Source organism: Myotis nattereri (assembly GCF_964212035.1).
Source record: "Myotis nattereri genome assembly, chromosome: 8".
Lineage (NCBI taxonomy): Eukaryota > Metazoa > Chordata > Mammalia > Chiroptera > Vespertilionidae > Myotis > Myotis nattereri.
Window position 1 is genome coordinate 36,271,892 of NC_138083.1, and position 22,345 is coordinate 36,294,236.

General features: G+C 41.3%; 1 protein-coding gene across 1 annotated transcript in view; it reads right to left on the minus strand.

Moving 5' to 3' along the window:
• NCOA6 (nuclear receptor coactivator 6) overlaps positions 1-22,345 on the minus strand; it is a 69,329-nt gene that overhangs the window by 13,860 nt on the left and 33,124 nt on the right. Inside the window, exons 7-11 of the mRNA XM_081097019.1 lie at positions 21,963-22,109; positions 17,913-19,029; positions 11,552-11,673; positions 5,182-8,175; positions 1,788-1,856 (exon numbers count right to left, since the gene is read on the minus strand). Of these exons, the coding sequence (XP_080953145.1) occupies positions 1,788-1,856; positions 5,182-8,175; positions 11,552-11,673; positions 17,913-19,029; positions 21,963-22,109 (4,449 nt within the window). The remainder of the gene's footprint in view (positions 1-1,787; positions 1,857-5,181; positions 8,176-11,551; positions 11,674-17,912; positions 19,030-21,962; positions 22,110-22,345) is intronic.

The following is a 22,345-nucleotide window of genomic DNA, read 5'->3' on the forward strand; positions in this document are numbered from 1 at the left end:
GAAGAGAATCTTTGCTTCTTATTTGCTCCTAAGCTCCCCATATCTGACCCATATAACATGGAAGCCCCTCCCTAAGAAACAGATGCCAACTCATTGAGTCTCTGCTGCCTTGCTGGCTCTGCTGGAGCAAAGAAACTTAGGTAATGTGCTCAAAAATGAAAATGGCTTTGTCAAAAGAGGGTGATTACAAAAAAATCTTGATTAGCTTGATCTTTTGGAACAAAATTCAATACTATCACAGTTAATTCATGTAAATCAGGATCAAACAGGGTTTGGTGAAGGCAATTAGTGGCTTTGTGGGTATTTTAAGGAGATTCATCTAAGTCAAACTCTGAAAAGGAACAGGATTCTTGGGCCAGTTATTTTGAGGACATATGATACTGTAAAGCCCATTTTCTGGAGTAAAAATTTGGGACAGGAAACAGAATTCCCTTCCCTTTTTTAGTTACTCCTTTTCTCACCAAAAATGAGGTTTACCATCATAACCCTTTATCTAAATAATCTGTTCCATTCCCACAAATGTCAGGTATCATGTGGCCAGATCAGCCGTGGGCAAACTACGGCCCACGGGCCGGATCCAGCCCGTTTGAAATGAATAAAACTAAAAAAAAAAAAAAAGACCGTACCCTTTTATGTAATGATGTTTACTTTGAATTTATATTAGTTCACACAAACACTCCATCCACGCTTTTGTTCCGGCCCTCCGGTCCAGTTTAAGAACCCATTGTGGCCCTCGAGTCAAAAAGTTTGCCCACCCCTGGGCCAGATGGTAGCTAAGGAAGAGTCTGGGTGGTTAAAATGCTTTTGTTCATTTGTTCAGAGGCCTGATTTTATCAAGAGTGTGCAGTAGAAAGTCCTGTCACACAGGACAGAACACCCTGAAGCAGGCTTAGAACATAATCAATCACAAGGTATACCTCACTTTCACTGGCTTACACACAAAATTAAACATGATTGTGTTTCTTGCTTACAAATGTTGTCAAGTGTATCAATTGTGCTGTGAGATTCTAACCTACTTGTGGAAAGCAATCATACGTCTTTTTTTTTTCTGGTACCCCTAGAATGACCTACAGTGACAATGATGTGGGCAAGACTAAACTACAACGCATCTATGTTATTTACCTGTTTGGCAGTCTAATCTATGAAGGCAGTGTTGTTATTGCCATCAAGATCCGCATGCATTCAGAGCTGGCCCAGCATCCCACAGCAATTATTTGTCAGATTACCATCGACTTCACCTTCCAAAAACACCATCCTTAGTGCTATTTACAGTATCTTGATCATGAGAAGAAACTTAATGCCATCCAGAGATGACTGAAATGACTCTGTTTCCCTGAAGGCATTGCTACCTCACTGTAGCAGAGGTTCTCAAAACAAGCCTCCACTCCTGTCATGATAATGCAATTACTATCTTAGTGCAGTAACGTTTGTCACCTCAGTAAGTACCATATTCTAGCCAGTCAGCTGCCAGCTATGAATGTCAGAGTTATGGAACAGGGTGAACTCTGCAATGGAAACCACCCATGGCTGGGCGACAGACAGACAATGGGCACTGAGATGCTCTTCTTGAGTTCCCTGGCTGACACCAGGAATGTGTAAGAGAGTAAGCTGGTTGGGGGGAAAATAACCTCAAATAGTACTTCACAAGCTCTGCTATTAACCAAAGACTGCTCTGAAGCAAACTGATTAAGATAGTTTCAGCCACTTCCTGGCACATTCAGGACAGCAATAGTTCCTACACTTGTAACCCATTCCACTCTGAGAGTTTTTTCCAAAGTGCACCTTACCTGGTCTGGCAACAGACCCCTGCAGTGCTGTGGCTGGAGTTTCCTTAGGGACTAAATTCTGTGAAGGGGCTAAGGCAAGAAAAAAAAAATACATAGGTCTTTTATTTTATTTCCTAAACAAAACAGAAAGCATTGATTGAATCAAGGTCTAAGCAACTGCTGAAATATATATACTCTTAGAACACAGTACTTGAAGTTGACTTTGAAATTATATTTCAAAACTTACTTAAAAAAATTAACTACTACAACACTGAGTAATAAAGACTAACACTAGGGATACTTGTTTTTCCTTTTGTGTGTACAAAGATCAAGTAAGGAGGTGGCTATGAGAACAATAGCACTCATAATTTTTGCTTCTTGGCGTTAAGTTCTGTCCGGTGTTTTAAAAACCCAAAAGTGTACCTTAGTAGGCAAACCAAACCACTTTCAGAGGAACAATGAATTACACCATTCACCCTACCATTTATTTTTATTTTTTTATTTTTTAAATATATTTTATTGATTTTTTACAGAGAGGAAGGGAGAGAGATAGAGAGTTAGAAACATCGATGAGAGAGAAACATCGATCAGCTGCCTCCTGCACATCTCCCACTGGGGATATGCCTGCAACCCAGGTACATGCCCTTTACCGGAATCGAACCTGGGACCTTTCAGTCCGCAGGCCGACGCTCTATCCACTGAGCCAAACCGGTTTCGGCACACCCTACCATTTAAAAAATTCTGTCTCATCCCTCTAAAGACTATACTCCTTGAGATTTGAAATGAACCATATAATTTATTTTGTACTCCTACAGCACCTGGCAAGAGCAATGGATAGAAAACAGGTATTCAATTCATACTTAAAAAATCAATTTGAGCCAAAACCGGTTTGGCTCAGTGGATGGAGCGTCGGCCTGCGGACTGAGAGGTCCCGGGTTCGATCCCGGTCAGGGGCATGTGCCTGGGTTGCGGGCGCATCCCCAGTGGGAGATGTGCAGGAGGCAGCTGATCGATGTTTCTCTCTCATCGGTGTTTCTGACTCTCTGTCTCTCTCCCTTCCTCTCTGTGGAAAATCAATAAAATATATTAAAAAAATCAATTTGATATGTTATTTACTTATCTGGCAGGTACCAAGAACTTACTAGGGGCAAGGCACTGTGCCAAGCACCCTTAGAGATCAAATTACATCCTTTCTGCCCATCAGGAATTCAATCTAGTATTAAATATAAGATATACAAATGTGGCACGCTGGAATGCACTATGTTATATGGATTCACATAAAGTGCTATGGGAGTCCAAAGCATGGGAGATCAATTCTAAACTGAGAAATCTTAAGGTACACTAAAGGAAGAAACATAAGAATTAGGTATTTGAAGGACAGACAGAATGTAGGCCCTTGAAAAGGAATGGAATAGAATACACAATATACTTTAGAATGGAAACTTCTTGGGTCATACAGTAAAGACTAAAGGGCACAGATATGCCACAGTCACTCAAGGGTATGTCCTCCCATCCTGATACTTCAGTCTAACATCCTAGATAAACTGCAGTAAGTTTTACCCGCCTATGGAAATGATGAATTTTGTAGATTTCTCTCCCCACCCTGGTAAAAAAAATGCACCTTAATGCATTTGTATTAAGAATTTTTGTATGCTTATTTGATAAAGTTTAAAATTATAACTTCTACTTTTAACTCCAGTATTGCTTTCTCACATTTTCAAGGTGAAAGCACAGCAGCCCCTTGAAAAAAAATGGAAACAATCTTAACTAAAATTAAGAACTTCCCAATTGCTGGTTCATCTTCCCAAGGCTTACACATTTCTCTAGGATTAAATATGATCCAGATATAATCACTTCACCATTATTTTCTTGGTGCCAGAGGGAAAAGTTCCCTGGAAGGAAGTAGAATGGAAACATTTAATAGCAGAGACTATATGTAAGTAATATGAGGTTGCTTTTTAATCCTTAGGGCTCACCTACCTCAGTAGAACTAGAACCAGAACCCTACAGCGCTGAGCCCTGTGAAGTCTCTTAGTGAACTCCTTAAAGGCCGTTCTCCCTCTCTGTGTCTTGAACATTGAAGTGAAAAGGCAGAGAAGGGGAATTGACCTTTCCAGAGCTCTATGAGGCAGTGTGCTGGCCCCTTTGTGCTAGCTAGGCTCATTGAATCTTTGTATAAACTCTGTGAGGCAAGAATTACAATCTCCATTTTACAGGTGAAGCACATGGGCTTACAAGAAGTTAAGGAATTTATCCAACTCTGATTGGTAACCAGTAGAGCTAGAATTTGAACTCTGATCTTACCCTGAAGCTTGTGTTCTTTCTGCCCCTTCTCCTGGGTGCTTACCACGCAGGGGTAGGCACTCGAAGCATTTTGGCTGCATAAACAAGATAGGCACTATTAACTGGCCTAGGATATAGCAAAGGTCCTTCCTAGCTTCTGTACCACTTAAGATTCACAGAAGGAAGAACATGTGTGTGTGTGTGAGGGGGATGAGTGCAAAGGGAAGAGGGGGAAGTATTAGGAAACTATGCTTCCATTGTTAGGCCACTTTAATACAGGAAACAATCTGGATTAGATACACATAAATGGAATAGACTAATTTATAGAGACTGCATAAAAAAGAAACGTAACAATTTTATTACCATTTACTAAATTATTACTATATTCTAGTTTTGCGCTAAGCATGTTATATGCATCATCTCATTGAATGCTTCCAACTATTACTGTCCCCATATTACAAAGAAGGAAACTGAAGTTTGGAGTGGTCAAGGAACTTGCCTAAAAGCACACATATCTGGTAAATGCTGGTGCTGTGATACCAACCCAAGCCTGTCTCTTAAGCACTTTGTTTTGCCCATGCCTATTATCATGAAACCTGATTTTCGGGAGCAGCAGTTTGGATGGAATAGTCTCTGGGACAGAGTCGAGTGAGGAAGGGGCTAGGGAACCCTGCTCTGAAACTGTTGAGAGCAGTTTTACCATGGTGAGGAGAACCTACAGAAACTGCTGTTTACATTTCAGGGTCAATGTCAAACTGGAGGCTAACAATATACACTTTAAACAAATACTGAACTACTCTGAGCTTCAATCTACTCACCCATAGAATGGGGTTAGGGCTACCTAACATAGTTTGGTATGAAGATGATGTGACATATGTAGAAGTTTCCCTGTAAAATGGAAAACTATATAAATGAAAGGCATATCATTATCTCAGGACCACGTTAATCAATGTAAACGTAACATGGAATTTATAAAATATATTTCCCCGATGTACTTCCAATAAAAGAAACACCACTATTGCCACTGAGCCTATTCTTCTTCCTCCAAGTAGAAAAAGAACCATGCTTTCTCTTGTGGGATAGGTCACCAACAAACGGACAGGAGGAGATGATGCCAGGCCCGAGTACATACCTATGCTGGGAAGCAGCTCTGGATGGGATCCCACCTTCTCCTCCACTAGGCCACCTGCAAGTGGCTCAGATGCTATGCCAACATGATTGTTTTTTGTAGCTGGCGCCGCGGAGATGAGCTCAGAGGGTACGAGAGTGGTTACAATTGAGCGTACACTGGTGGGGAGGGTACTGCCAGGTAAGCTGGGTCCTGCTGAGGTGGAGCCCGAGCCCATGGGGCTAGAGGTCACTTTTAGCAGAGTGGGTGCTGGGGGCGTTGGGGTTTTACTGTCCAGTTCTGTGGGTAACTGTTCTGTTCCCACAAGCCCTGGAGCTGTGGTCTCAACCCCATGACCTTCAGTCTCTCCATCTGCACCGTATTGCTCTTCCCCTTTATCAAGAGAGCCTGTAACTTTCTTACAAGCCTTGGTTAGCAAAATCTGGCCGATTTTGTCCACTTTTCCTTTGCCCTTACTAGATGAAACTGGGCTTCGCCGGTTGACAGAGGAGCCTGGACTATTGGTCAAAAGGGGAGAAACCATTGCAGTTGACTGTGAAGAGGGCAGAGTGCTTTGATCTGCTGAGGTGCTCACCTGAGGACTAGCCTCATCTGCATTCAATTCTTTCACTTGCTGGACAGGGGGATGAGGTGGGACAAATGGAGTTGTTGTACAAGGCGGGGAAGGAAGCTGAACAGGGGTGGCTCGTGAGTTAAGGACCAAGGGTCGACTTGTATGTATGCTCGGAGCAGGGCTACTGGAGGGAGCATTAGGCGGTACAGGAGCAGAAGAAAATTTTATGTTCTGAGGTATGTGTAATGAGCCAACAACTGCAACGGAGGGAGGCATCAAGCCAGAGTTGGTTGTCAGTGGGGCTGCAGGAATTGTGCTTGGCTGTGATCCTTTCATAACCTGAATTATTGAAGATGAATTGATAAAGACAGGTGTAATGAACTGAGGCCGGGCATTAGACTGAGCAGCTGACTGTCCCTCAGAAACCATAACCTTGCTACCCACATTGGGCATTGTGACGACAGTTGACATTAGTGCAGATTGCAGATGAGTTGGCAGAGCTGCTGATGTGTTAGCTGAAGTTGTGATGGGATTGGAAGTTACAAAAACAGTTATCTGATTTGGGGGCAAAGGAGTGGAAATGGAGGAAGAGCTGACAGGTCTTGAGATTACTGGAGGGATGCTTGGTGCAACGTTAGAACTGACCTCACTCAATTCTGTATGAACAAGGGTTGAACACGGCTCATGACTATGAGGTAAATTTAGGGAATTTGAGGGTTCTTTAGAAGACGGATCCTGCAGTGTGGGAATGACAGATGCTTTTTTCAGATCCTCCCCAGAAACTACTGGAGGTGTTACTTCTACATCTGTAAGCCCAGGGGGTTTTATGGTCACATTAGGAGCTCCAGAGTTGTCAAGAAGTTGACTTAATGATGTTGGTGCTTCCCTCATAGCAGGTGACACCAAATTTTTGTTCTCTTCGACGCTGGGAAGTTTGTTAGGATCCAAAGGTTGTCCATCTTTTTTGGATTGATCTTCAGGGACAACCATTTTAACTTCTTGGGCAGGTACTGCTTTTAGCTCAACGTTTACCTGCTCCTTCCTACCCTGGGAATTCTGGCAATCACTGTCCTGAGGCATAGTCAAACTCTCCTTGTTATCCTCGAGAGTGCTCCCCACGGCAGCCACAGGCATGGTAGAATTCTGAGGATTCAGCCCACTGTTGTTAGGAAAGCTCCCAGGTACAGGGGGGTTGGTCAACGGAGTGGGACTGACCAATACATTTCTTGGCAACTCCACGTTCTGTAACAGGGCTGCATTTGTCTGAGAGGCCAGAGTAAGTTTAGGGGCTTTTGAATTTTGTCTCCCAGGACTTGGAGTGGTTTTCCTACTGGACCCAGGACTAGACCTACGACTGTTGCTTGGGCTTGCCCGTTTTGTTGCTCCAGAATTAGACTGCTTTCCAGAATTCACCACCACAGAATCTAATTTGTGAGTCTGTGGGGCAGCAAAATTGGAAGGATTATTCATGGTAAGATTTGAAGGTGCTTGCCCGATGGCCTTCAAAGTTGTTGGATTTAGGCCCTGTTGATCAAAGCCCCTGTTTAGATTTGGCCTAGGAGGTAAAGGAATATTAATCTGTGGGGGAAACAGTCCTGCTATAGAGGCATTGAGTCTTTCTGGTGACAGACTGATCTCTGAAGGTTCTGTGCTGGGAGGGCGGTTGTTGGGTGTCTGAGGATAGTAAGGCCGGGGGCTGGCTCTGTTTGGTGTTTTAGGCCGAGATGTTTGTGTCGGAGCAGCCACATTTGGAAAGTGGTGGCCATGAGAGCTGGGCAGGGAATTTATAGGGGGTTGCTGGGGAGTTGCACCTTGAGTTGCTGGAAGGGGTGATGGTCCAGGTTTGGGCACTGTCATCATTAACTGATTCTGGGAAACTACTAAATGTGAAGGCATGTTATTTGGGCCTCCTGAGACAGATGGTATTTCACTGCTACTCGCTTCAGGAAGTGAGGACATCTCTCCCAGTGGTGAGCTGGAAGGATTCTGTGGGTTTTCCTGATATACTATTTTCCTTGAATTGCTTCCCAAAGGAGTATTCACAGGCATTGGCATTCTTTGTTTATCAGGTGACGGTGGCACTTGCAAACTGACCATGACAGGCATACTGCCACTCTGTTGCATGGGCATTCTCTGGGACTCCGGGTTCAGGGGGCCTCTTGGGGGATGGACGTTTTGGGAGACTGGAAGCCTAACTGATTTGGGGTCCTGCTGCATCATAAGCATCATCATCATTTGTTGCTGCTGCTGCTGTTGCTGTTGCTGTTGCTGTTGCTGCTGCTGAGACTGTGGCTGACTGGGAGGTGGTGGTTGCTGCTGCTGTGGTGGTGGCAGTTGTGGCTGTGGCTGCTGCTGTGATGGCTGTGGTGGGGGTGCCACATGCTGCATGAGCTGAGGAGGCATCTGCTGAAGTGGCCTCTGTTCAACTGGTTGAGAAGGATAACCTAAAACAAGCCCCCAAAATCAGGGAAGTTAGATTTTTAGCAAGAAAAGCTTTGCTACCTTCAGAGTATCGCCAAGCAATACTCATTTAGGCAACACAGACTGTGCACAAACAGCTCAGGCATGCCCGCTCCCAGGGGGGATGGGGAAGGCCCCCATTATTTGACATAAGCCAAGGGCACACTGCTTAAGGAAGCAAAAAGCATAGCATCAACTTGAGTTCCTCAGTCTTTAGGGTCTCAATGAGGCATTACTACTAAGATTCTGATAGACAATCTGTGTCATGCACTACAAGTGGCCGATTTTATACATTTAGATGAAACGAGAAAACATTTAGATGAAACGAGAAAAGCTCCATCAACAGCAAGAAGCTGACCACCCAGCATTGGGGTCTCATGCAGGCATAAATATTTCACTTTATTTGTGAATGAAGTAAAGCAATTAGGATTCACTTTTTCAGTTTAATTACTTTTCTGTTCAGATTAATTTTTTTAAGACTTGGTTTTGTTGAAAACACCAGCATCGAAGAGAGCCTTTTTTTTGTTTTATGGAATGCTTCACGAATTTGTGTGTCCTCCTTGCGCAGGGGCCATGCTAATCTTCTCTGTATTGTTTAGTAAATGTGCTGCTGAAGTGAGCACCAAGATAGCCTTTTAAGTCTTTCTACAGAAGTAAAATATAACATTCTAGGATTCAATTACTTAAGAGGAATTTAAAATTACTCTAATCCATTGGCTCCACACATCATGCTGCATCCCTCAGGTTCAATCCTTTGGGGGAACCCAACTGAATTAAACTGCCCTTCCAACATAAATCAGTTTAATAAATAGTTGGAGCTAATAGAGGTTGATATACACATTGAAAATAAAATGAGGGCACTGAAGATTTTTTAAGTATATTAATTTTCATTTATTTTCTTACATGCTAAACTTTATTTTCTATGAATCCATAACTGGAGAACAAGTAAGCCAGAAGCATAGTCCTCAGGAATAAAAAATAATTTCTTATCAGCCAGTGTGGTTCAGTGGTTGAGCATCAACCTATGAATCAAGAGGTCACAGTTTGATTTCCAGTTAGGGCACATGCCTGGATTATGAGCTTGATCTCCAATGTGGGGAATGCAGGAGGCAGCCAATCAATGATTCTCTCTCATCATTGATGTTTCTATCTCTCTCTCTCTCCTCCTCCCTTTCTCTCTGAAATCAATAATAATTTCAAGAAAATAACTCTAAGGGACGATGCCCTATAGATTTGTAGAAGGCAACATCTCAAATGATTCTTTTGTGAAGATTTTATTTGGCATTTAGACCCCAAACCTTACATCATCAATCGAAAGGATGAAAACATTAACCAAGAATAAAGGTAGGTTAGTGGGAAAAAGTGGGCATATAGTTGCGATACAATTTCACAAACTAGATTTATTCCATTGTTGCATGAAAAATACATTTGGAAAGTTTTAAGAAGGTGCAGGAATAAGAATGGTTGGCTCTGGCATTGGAAGAAATGCTGGCTCAAGATTTTCAGATAGCTATCAAATGCTGCTGATCCACAGGGTCAGACCCTGTGCTCAAGAGTGAATTAAAATCTTCTGGCCAAAGAGTTCCATGGTACCAATGAGTACAATATGCAGAATCCAGCTGTGAAGATTTTTTTAAAATCCTTTTTTGTTTTAGGCTCAAGTAACTTCTTTACAGTTATAAAGTCAATAACATGGCATTTCCATAGGTTTAACTCAGGTTCCCATGTTAAGAAAATTGTAATTTCTATAGAAGTCCCTTGATGTCAGGGCTATGACACAAATGCCTTGTATTTTTAAAATCAGGCCACCAGACAGTATAGTAAATAGCAAAGAACGTAGCATAGACAATACTGCAGCCTCTCGAAAGTAACAGCAAAGGGCATGGCTGCTATAAAGTTCTAGAAGCTGGAGGCAGCAGTCCAAAGGACACTAATGATAAGACAGATGGGGTTGCCGTAACAGAATGGTGGAGAGGAAAAGCCAGGATACAACACAGTGCATATAATATAATCAAGAACCAAATTTATTAATCAAGGGATGCAAACTCATGCCTTTAGGGGTCAGACTGGTTGTGAAGAGAAGTGGCCTGATATAAGACAGAAGTAGTTCTGTGGACAGAGTCAAACCGCTGAGCAAATGCTCTGTCTAAAGGCATTTAAATTCAGGCTTTTTGTTTGGTTTAAGACACTGCATGACAAGTCAAACACATTATAGGCCAAATTCAGCCTGCAGGCTCCCAGTTTGCAAACTGTAGACAGGAAGCAATAATCCCAGGTGTGAGGACCCCTGAGATTCATATATTAAGAATTCAGGTGTGACTGAGGGAAGTAGGTAGCTTCCTGTTCGAATGCCTTCTAGACATGCCAAAGACTGATAACCGCCCAGCCTCAATTGTGCTGCTGCAACTCACTGACGGGAAGTGTAGTGTGCCCAAAGAATTTGTAATAAATAACACAAAGTACTGATATCATGATAGAGTTAATTTTTTTCATTCACTTAAAATACATAAATTAAGGGTGGATTAAAGTTTATCCCTAAAATGATACCACTCTCTTACATGCCAAAAAGGTGAAATAACTTGTGAGGAAGTAAAAAACATAGTCCTTTGTACACATAGAGGAGAGTGTCCTAAATGTGACAGGCTTGTGTGTTTTCAACTGTGTAACAGGGGAGTAAGGTTACAAATCACTGCTCAGGTATAGAGATACTATGGCAGCTGGCCTTGGTTCTATAATTCCTAGGTTGGAATGAATGAATTTTGAAAACATTTTCCTTTTCAAAATAATTTTTCAGCCTTTAGAGGGTAATATTATTTTATAATCAGAGAGGGGTACAACACACTGGGCTTCCACAATATTGGTCCAATTTATTTTTAGGTTAGGTGGTAGGTACACACTGTCCTTTTTATAACTCTTTATGTATTCTTTTATGTTCAAAGATTCATAATAAAACTTCTATTTAAAAACTTATTTTAAACCCTGGTAGTTCTCTGCTCTGAGAAAGACCCAGTAGGAAAGGCTATAGGAAAGAAGCAGGCAAGCAGGATTAAAGTGAAAATATCTTTTCATTTAATCTTATTCCATTTTGATGCCAACTATAACCTTTATATTGACAAGAATAAAGAGGCACTTGACATTTAAGTCTGATCTTATGAAGACTTAAACACTCATCTGAACAGAATCTATATGCCTTCAGAAATATTTGAAATTTTTCTTACTATCAAAGCAAAGTTTCCAAATACTAGACATATTAAACTGCTACCATAGTTAGGAGACAAAACAATATACTATTGTTTCCCTGAAGAGAAGTCTTGTAATGTATAAATGATGACAAGCATATAATCTTTAACATTTTATCACCTGGTGGTCGGTTTGAAAATTCTGGCAGTTTAGGGCCTGAGTTGTCCAAATTAATTCCTTGTTCTCCAGGCAATGGCTGCTGATCGGCCTCCTCTAGACCAGCGGGGCGAGTATCTGGGGCACTAAAAATAAATTGCACATTTGAGTAAATTGGATAGTTCATACACAAAACTCCTCCCCTATTTCTGAAGAACTAAAATCTGTTTGCATGGTCATGCATATCATTATTTACATCTCCCTAGTCTGATAAAATATTTAATATTTGGCATAAAAATAATCTGGGCCCTGGCCAGAGTGGCTCAGTTTGTTGGGCATCGTCCCATGCACTGAAAGGTTGCTGGTTTGATTCCTGGTCAGGGCGCATGCCCAGGTAGTAGACTTGAACCCCGGTAGGGGGTGTGCAGGAGGCAGCAGATCATTACATCGATATTTCTCTCTCCCCCTCTCCCTTCCCCTCTCTCTAAAAATCAATAAAAAAATCTTTAAAAAATAATCTGGTAATTTCATTAAACTTTAAAATCTATTAGCACATCTTTTAGATGTTTTAAGACTGGATCCTAGTTTGGGCTACCAACATTATAAGGTACTGTCACTGAAAAACCACACTATCTGTGCTATATAAAATTCAACCAGTTTCCAGATTGTCTCTTTTTCACGGTGCTGGCTCCAACATTTAAAACACCTGGCAAGAAGTTGTAGGCTGCTGATGAAAATGGTATTCAGAAGAGACAGAGAATACCAGAACAAAGCAATTAATTTTGCTGCAGAATGAATATTTGCAGACATCCCTATTGGGTTTGGGATGCTTTCACTTTTACCCGAGTGTAGCTTAAAACTTTTAGTGGGGAAGAAATGAAGAAAATGTTATTGACTAACATCCACATTCCCAAAGAACCACAGTGCTCACATTTCTCATTTTGTTTGTAAGCTTTCTCCTAATTGCACCTTTCTTTCCTACCTTTAGGTTCCCTTTGCCCTGATCTTGGTCATCTACTTTTAGACAGTATTTTTATCTCACTGTATTCTGTGTAGTATTTTGCGCTTTACCTTTAATCCTTTAAAAAAGCCATAGGAAGGAGACATATGTACTACTCTTTGTAATACTTTAAACAATAAAATAAAATAAAAATAAATACTATTAAAAAAAAAAAAGCCACAGGAGCCCTAACCGGTTTGGCTCAGTGGATAGAGCGTCGACCTGCAGACTGAAGGGTCCCAGGTTCGATTCCAGTCAAGGGCATGTACTTTGGTTGCGGGCACATCCCCAGTAGGGGGTGTGCAGGCAGCAGCTGATGGATGTTTCTCTCTCATCGATGTTTCTAACTCTCTAACCCTCTCCCTTCCTCTCTGTAAAAAAATCAATAAAATATATTTTTAAAATAAATAAATAAAAAGCCATAGGACATATGCCTGCATCAATTAGTTCCTTATATAACTTCTCGCTCACTTCAAATTATAGGTAAGGATTCTATAGTATCATTTACTTTCAAATAACTATACTGCTAAAAAAATTTCAGGTATCTTGTCCGGCCACCTTACGGTATGGATGAGAAAACCAAGGCCCAGAGCGGTGTAAGAGGCAGGCCCAAAGTTCCACAGTGCGCTAGTGGCAGAGCTGGGAGCAGGTGTTCTTCCCATAAAACCTACTGTCTCTCTTTCCTAGGAATGACACTGTGTAAGGCCTTTTAACTATCTGTAATGCCAACAAATAAGCAATCTCCCTCAGGGCTGATGAAGATAGCAAAAATGCATACCAATAACTTCTGTACAACCTTGCAATTTTACTCCTAGACAACTGGGAGGAATAAATAGTACCACAAAAAATATTATTCCCACAGGTTGATAGCAGTAAAGAATTTAACTTAGATCTATTGAAAAAATCATATAACTGAAAGGCTTACTGAGTCTGAATTCAGAAAAATACAGGTTGTTCATATACAATTATTGATTTATAGGATTCAAGAAGCATCAAGTGAGCATATTTTATTAGAGTACTAGAGGTCAGTGCATGAAATCTGTGCATGGGTAGGGTCCTGAGGCCTGGCCAGTGATCAGGGCCCATCAGATTCCCCACCTCCTTCCCTTGCTGCCTAGGCACTGCTACCGCACAACTCCCTCCCACCTCCCCACCTCCTCCTTCCCTCACTCCCTCACACCCTGCCGCCACCACTGATCACCCGCCATGTTCTGTGACGCCCCCTGGTGGTCAGTGCACATCATAGCGAGTGATCAAACTCCCGGTTGAACTCCCAAGGGACACTTTGCATATTAGCCTTTTATATATATAGATAACCAAAGAAATATGGGGAAGCTGGGAGATAGTTTTATTTTGAACATTTATACTTAACTAAAGCTCCCCTATTCTTTTCTACAGTTCTAGCAATGTACTTCAATTAGGCCGTTTCACATTCATTTGTCACTATTCCCTGTTAATAAATGTCTCTGAATTCCAGTTTTGTAATCAATGGCAGAAAATTCAGTTTAATCAATATTTTTTTCTGGAACTATCTTATTAAAACAAAAAACATGACTTAAATGAACACTTAGTTTCAGTAAATGAAATATAAATTAGGTATCCTTACTGATCTTGCAAAAGAACTCCTTATCCTTCAGAAGTACATACTGAAATATTTAAAATGAATTTGCTTTAGGCCTGGCTGGGTAGTTCAGTTGGTTAGAGCATTGTCCCTATACACCAGGTTGCAGATTCAATCCCCACTCAGGGCACATACGAGAAATCAACCAAGAAGTTCAGGACAATTGGGGCGGGGGGGTGGGGGGGAGAGGGGGTGTGCGCGGGGAATCAATGTTTCTCTTTCTCCCTTCGTCTGTCTATAACATCCATAAATTAAAATTTTTAAAAAGAATTTTAAATAAGAAAAAAATGAATTTGCTTTAAAATAATCAAGTGCGTAATGGGGAGAGCACAAGATAGGCTATGAGCTGATAATTACTGAAGAGGGGGGATTTCATTATACTACTCTAATTTTATATAGGTTTAAAATTTCCCATCAAAAGAAGTCCACATAGAAATAAATGAGTAAGATTTGAGGTAAAACCTATCACAATCAGGAGGAACCAAGATGGTGGCGTACATAAATGCCAGTAGCCTCCCATAACCACATCAAAATTACAATTAAAATACAGAACAACCATCATTCAGAACCGCCTGGAAGCAACTGAATGGAAGTCCTACAACAAGAGAAATAAAGAAGAAAGCACATTGAGATTGATAGGAGGGGCAGAGGTGCTGAACGGGCTGGTCTGATACCCATGTGTGCTGCGTTTTTAATCAGGAGGGAGATTATCTCTACGGAGGCCACTTGTAAGGAGCAAGGGGCCCCAGCACCACACCCGCTCCTGAGTCCAGGGTTCCTAAACTGGGAAGAGAAGGCCCTACAACTATAGGCTGTAAAAATCAGTGGGGATTGCAGCTGAGTGACATAGAGGCTGCTGGAGACCCAGGTGTTCCTTTTAAAGGGACAGGGCACAAACTTACTCAGACTCGGACCCTCTGAGCTCCAGCACCGGGTAGCTTTGGGGGACCTACACACATAAGGGAAGAACTGAATTGTCCGGCATCGGGGCAGGAACTTGGGGGTGGCTTTCTCCCAGACAGGGGTGCTTGCAGGGGTCATTGTTCCTGTGCTGGGACCTCCCCTGTCACAGGGCTGAATGGCAGTCATATCTGAGTCTCCATCAGCCTGGCTCACACTTTGCTCTGCCCTGGTGATTCCCTGAAACCCCACCCAAGTTGTTTGCAGCAGCTTTTCCATATGAATGCCCTTTCTCAGGCTTCAGACTTCATAAAATCACTCAAACAAGCTGCAGCTGGTGTCAGTATGCTCCAAACCTGTCAATAAAAGGCTTAAGACCTGGTACTAGTACCAGCCTGCCTTGCTTCACAGCTGGGCACTTCCAAGCCTAATACAAATAACAGCCATCTTCAGATCACTTTGTAGGTCCTGCCAGGTGGCCCCAGGCAGTGGCTGACTGCCCCTCCCTGGAGGCCCTAAAGCATGTGCACCCACTGGACAGGTTCAGACCATACCAGATTACAACACTACAATCCACAAGTGACACACTCAAACACTCAGTGAGCACCAAAGCAAGTCCTGCTCCATTGGGGTGTCTCCTACCCAGCAGCTCTCCCACTGTAGTTGCAACTGGTCCTCACAGCTAATTGGCCTGGAGGTCAATTCCTCCCAGTGATGCCAACAGCAATCAAGGCTCAACTTACAAGACTGTGCACACAGCCCACACAGGGGCACACCTAAAGTGCCCAGCTCAAGTGACTGGAGAGGCTGAGCCACTGGGCCCTAGAGGATACCTACTACATAAGGCCACTCTATCAATTCCAGGAGACATAGCAGCTCTACCTAATACATAGAAACAAACACAGGGAAGCAGCCAAAATGCAGAGGCAAAGAAACATGTCACATATGAAAGAAATGGAAGCAAGCAAACTACTGGATACAGAGTTCAAAACCATGATTATAAGGTTACTCAAGGATTTTCATGAACTTCAAGGGACTTAGTGAGACTTTCAAGGATCTTAGTGAGAATGTCAAAGACATGAAAAAGGACCAGTTAGAAATTAAGCATAATTTACTGGGATGCAACAGTAAAGTAGAGGATTCCAAGAATCAAATCAATGATTTGGAATATGAGGAAGCAAAAAGAAAAAACAATCCAAAAGTATGAAGATGGTATAAAGTCTTTGGGACAACTTCAAGTATACCAACATTTGCACTATGGGGGTGCATTACAGGGGAAGAGAGAAGAGAGAGAGCAAGACATTGAAAATTTATGTGAAGAAATGATGATAAAAAACTTCTACCTGGTGAAAGAAAAACTTACAAATCCAGGAAGCACAGAGAGCCCAAACAAGAGGAGCCCAAAGAGGCTGACAATAAGACACATCATAATTAAAATGCCAAGGGTTAAAGACAAAGAGAGAATTTTAAAAGCAGCAACAGAAACTTTGTAGACCAGAAGGGAGTGGCAAGAAATATTCAAAGTGATGAAGAGCAAGGGTCTATAACCAAGATTATTCTACCCAGCAAAGCTATCATTTAGAATTGAAGGTCAGGTAAAGAGCTTCACAGACTAAAAGAGTTCACCACCACCAAAGTAGTATTACATGAAATGTTGAAAGGTATTTTTTAAGAAGAGGAAGAAGAAGAAGAAGAAGATAAAAATATGAATGAATACATATCAAAAACCTGTATCTAAAAATAAATAAGATCTAATGAACAAAACAAACTGGTGAATTAAATAGAATCAGAGGCATGGAAACATGGAACAGACTGATGAATCTCAGAGGGAAGGGGGCAGGAGGGATGGGAAGAGATTAACTAAGTTCTTACCTATGGACACAGACAACAGGGTGGTAAAGGCCTGGGGCGGGGCAGGAACCAGGTGGAGGGGGGCATTGGGGGAGTAAAGGGGGACATCTGTAATATACTCAACAATAAAGATTTAAAAAATATATCATTAGCAGGTCAAAAGCTTATGTACAGATTGTATCATCCCTAGAATAGAGCTAAATGGTGGACATATGAAACTATCTAGAGTACAATTTTGTAGCCCAAATAAAAAGGGTTAAAATTGTGTTCTTTGATATAAGAGATGTAATGTCTTTGATGCATTCAACAAAGTTTAAGCAAGTTATAATACTCCATTTGTCTTTGTTGGCTTGTTATACAACTTAAGAAGGAATATTCATGTAGAGCAAATTTCTTAACCTCAACACTATTAGCATTTGCACCAGGTAAGTCTTTATCGTGGGGACTGGCCTGCGCATTTTAGGATGTTTAGTTGCATCCCTGGCCTCTACCCACTAGATTCCAGTAACACTGAGTTCCTCCTCTGCCCCTACCCTACGTAGTAATGACCAAAAACATCTCCACACATTGCCAAATGTCCTTGGCAAAATTCCCTGGTTGAACACTGCTGGTATATAATATAATGTGAATAATGCTTCCTAAAATTGTGTAATGTGATTCCAAGCAGTCAATTCCAAAATTATACTTTCTTCTCAAGTCCTCCTTTCTCTAATAAACTCTATCTTAAATATATTTAAGATCTGAAAGGTCCTTTTTATGATATCCATTTATATTTAAAAGGTACATGTGGTTTTTATGTGGTGGATTTGTGTGGACCAGGTTCTCTATTCTCTGTAATGTTATTTTGTTTTCAAAATACTTATTCAGTCAGTAGGGGGCATAATTAACTCATGTATCATTCTGATACCTATGTGCAAAAAACAGTCATTACAACTTGAACATGACATTAATATGTAAATACTTTAAAATAAATATATTTTGTTTAAAAAACACACAAACTTATCACAACCTACTTTAGATCTTGCTGACTATTTTTCTTCTTCCGAGGAGGTTTCTTCTTCTTCGGTTTATTTGCATTGGTATTGTTTTGTTTATTGTTTACCCCAAAATGGCCCGCAGAGATGTCACTCTGCAATAGGTTGACCAACAACGGGCTTGTTAGTGTGACATCCTTATTGACCGGGAAGCCTGGATTCTGACCACAGGATATCTGATTTCCATTGGGTGCTCCACTGAAAGGTGCATTGAAAGGCATCCCATGGCCTGAGAAGTGGTTTCCCGAGGCACTGTTTCCCTGCATGGCCTGCACATGTGGGGGGACCATGTTGGTTTGTTGCATGCTAACATCAGGCATCATTTGAGACAAGCTGACATCATTATTTGCTGTAGTAGCAGGATCACCATGCTGCTGGGCCATGTGTGAGCTGGGCCCCGGTGGTCGTAAGACCTGGCCCTGAATTCCCATAACCTGAGAAGGACTGTTGTTCACAGGCCCTTGCTGGGGCAGCATCTGTCCTGACATCTGTCCCGTAAACTGCACCATGTTTCCTTGCATGTTTGGAGTTGGTCCCCTCATTATCTGTGCTGGTCCCGGCATGACATTGGATTGGTTCTGAGTGTTAAACTGTTGCTTATTCCCCTGCATCTGATTGGTCATGATCTGCTCTATCATTGGGTTCTGCTGGAGCAAAACTTGCCCCTGAGTCCCCATCATCTGGTTATGTGGCGCCATCATTTGTGGGCCCTGCTGGGGAAGCATCTGCTTGGGTGGGGTCATCCTTTGGGGTGAGGGCCCAAGATTTTGGCTCTGAGGGTTCACCATCATCTGGCCCTGTGGCATAAGCGGGGTCCTTGAAAGGATCATAGGGTTCTGAGGGTTCAAGCTTCCTTGTTGCTGGACCATCTGGCCCTGGGAGGGCACAATCTGCTGGTGCATGCTCATCAGCTGAGATGGTGGGCCCTGCTGAGGCTGGCCTTGTATGTTGCCCAGGTTCACCTGAGGAACCCCAGAACTACCAGTCTGCTGGTTGTTCATGTTGCCATGAATTCCCATGAGGCTGGGCTGCATCATGTTTGGTGGCCCGTGGGACACCTGCATCTGGTTTTGAGGAGGACCAGCTCCTTGACCACCTTTAAAAAAACAAACAAAAAAAAAGTACAATTTCAGAAATACTATTATCTTACTGGTATTAAGATACTCAAATTACCTCAAGTAGAAAAACACTCATCACCCATATATCCATTTACCAACATAAACAAATGTGCTGTGCTTGACATACTTTCATTGAATTTTCTAAAGTATGGAGATTTGACTGTGGGATAATATTTACATTCTCTATAGCCATACAATAGAGAAAAATCCATTTCATTACTCTTATTTGGTAACTTAAAGATAACATTTCAAAGATCAATAAAGCTACTTTCTTTCAGATTAAATGAAGAATAAGGCAACATCTCATTACTTAAAAATGACTTGGACCCCATAACCCACTGAATGTTTCTGGCCAAAGGGATTTTTCCTATAATGATGGCTGGGGTCCACCCTCCAGGCCTGCTTGGGTCTCCACCTACAGCTGAGGATGTCAAGGTGGGATCTGGAGGGCATGTTGGGGAGATCATGGAATGGGGCTAATTAAAGTGATAACCAAATTCAATTAGAACTATTTCCTGGGGCTCTCTGGGGAGAACATGGCATCCTGCCTGTGATAGCTGCCCTTACTTGCAGGGTCTAGTAACATCTTAGTTTGGGTTGGGGATTGGGCCTTAAGAGAACATGTGTGAATTTGTCATGGGCTGCAGTCTGATTTTAGCCTTTCATTAATTTAATAAATATTGACAGTGAGTAGATTAAAAAATGACTTGTAGCTACCTCAAGATGATGAAAATTAATGAAAAGCACTGTAGGTTAGTGAAAAAAAAAACTGTTTTAGATGAGTCAAGGAAAGAAAGAATGTGATGCATCCTCTTAGGAAAACCTCAACAACACTGAGAAGACATTTAAAAGTGCTTCTTATTTTATTGATTTCAGAGAAGGGAGAGGGAGAAACATCAATGATGAAAGAGAACCATTGATTGGCTGCCTCCTGCACACTCCCCACTGGGGATCCAGCCTGCAACCTGGGCATGTGCCCTTTATTGGAATTGAACCTGCGACCCTTCAGTCTGCAAGGCCGACACTCTATCCACTGAGCCAAACCAGCTAGGGCTCAAAGTGCTTCTTGAAAAACTAGTAATGACTCTATACGTGTGATATATGGATGTGTGATATAAAGAAAAGAACACCTAATACTTCCTAAGGACAAGTCTCCTCTGCCCCAGTGTGGTAAAAGTTATTTAATCCTGATCTGAAAGCTGAGCCCTTGGTAGGAGTTAAATGACAGATGACCCAGAAGCTGTAGATAGAGGATAGTTAACAAGGATGTTAAAACTTCAGTGACCTTGCTTTTGGCAGTTTCTGGTGGACCACATGGGACACGTTCTATTCTTCTCAGAGATTTCTAATTTAGACAAAGAACACTGCCTGGCTTGTTGCAGTGTTTACTTATTTTGGGTCTTTGGGATTTTCCCATAGCCATCATTCAATCAACAATTATATATTGAGTACCTAATATGTACAAGGCACTTTTGGTGCTGAGGCAATATCAATAAATAAGACTGATCAAATCCCAGATACTTTGAAGTGTAGTTGACAAGAGACAATAACAAACAGGCAAGTATTTTTACAGGAAGAAGTAAAAGCTAACAAGGTAGAAATAAAGCAGGGTAAGAGTACAGAAAATCATAGTCAAGAGTAGAGATATATTAGATGGGATAATGAGGAAATCAAAACAATATGAGCATGTGGAAGGCACCATATAAAAAATAATATACCTGTGCTTGGGTGGAATTATAAATTACTTTACCAGTTTCAACACTTCCTATAGAAAACACAAATTCACATAGCTCAAGAATGCAGTTTTGCACTAGCAGATAGGGAAAGACAAGCAGTTTCCCTACCCTCACTCTTCAAGAGGTAGTTTGAATTATTTTTCATTAAGTTAGTACTTTTCTCATTCCTTAATGATTTACAATTAAAACTGGAACCACATAACTAAATTAACTGTAAGTGGGGATGGGAGTTAAAGAAATATTTGTACTACCTCAGTCCTAACTGCCTGAATGAGAAAGGGTAAGAGGATTAGTCATATGCTACCTAAGCAATTAGAAACATGAAGTCTGGACTTATACAATACTATTTTACAAATAGTTTTTAGCTGATGCTACAACCTATTTCTCCTCCGAAATTTCTTCTTATATACAATACTCTGCTGGCATTAAACCAGTACTGATTAAAATTCGGTCTTCAAGCACCACAGTGTAAATCAGAATACAGACATTCAGCATAAACATAGCTAACGTGTACTATACAGAGATTTTTAAAGTTGCAGCTGTCCAAAATGTCATGTGTTTCCATGCCTTTGTACCTATAGTTTCCTCTGCCACAAACACTTTTTACCTTTTTACTAACTCAGGAGTTGGCAAACTATGGTCTATGGGCCAAATCAGACCCATTGCCAGTTTGTAAATAAAGTGTTTGGAACACAGCGAAACTCATTCATTTACATATTGTCTCTGGCTACTTTTGCATAACAGCATAGTTAAGTAGTTGCAAAGCCAAAAAATACAGGATGTCCCCAAGAAATGTATACACACTTTAATAGCTGATAGTTCAATTTTGAAAATGAAATGTATTTTAATAAATGCTGCCTTTATAATTATTTCAAGTGTGTGTATACATTTCTTTGGGACACCTTATATTTATTATTTGGTTCTTTTCAGAAAAATTTTTTTAAAAATTGCCAAAACTTGTTATTTGTCTCCTTTCTTAGATGTTTCCAGGTTTTTGAGACATTGTACCTACTTTCGACAGATCAGTTATTGCCTTGAAAAAATAATTCATATTCATGGGTTTGAAATTAAGGTGAAAGCCCAGGACTTATGTTTATCCTTGTTGCTCATCACAGTATCTACTACACAATACTTTTACTATTAAATGCTTGCTGAATAAATCATAGAAAACAAACCTGCATGCTGGACATTTTGATTTGCTTGCAGCTGAGGGGCTCCTGAACTCCCAGGGGTGGCTGTTGTGGTCGAAGGCACCTGACCTTGCATAAAGTTCGGATTGGCCTGTCCTGCTGAGAAGCCAGGTGGGAGGCGTTTAGGCATTCCTTAATAGAAAACAATGAGTAAGGCAGTTACCTAGCAAATTTACACTCTTTCTTAGATGTGGAATGAATAAGGAAGGATGAGCTGCATGAAGTCTCCACTTGCTTAGCTCTCTGTCACACTGGTAAGATCTTTAATAATAAGGTTGGGAAAGATGGTTAAAAAAATCAACACAATCTCTTACATGAGCATTGTCAAAATGAAAAAGAAATACTAAAAAATTTACACTTAGAACATG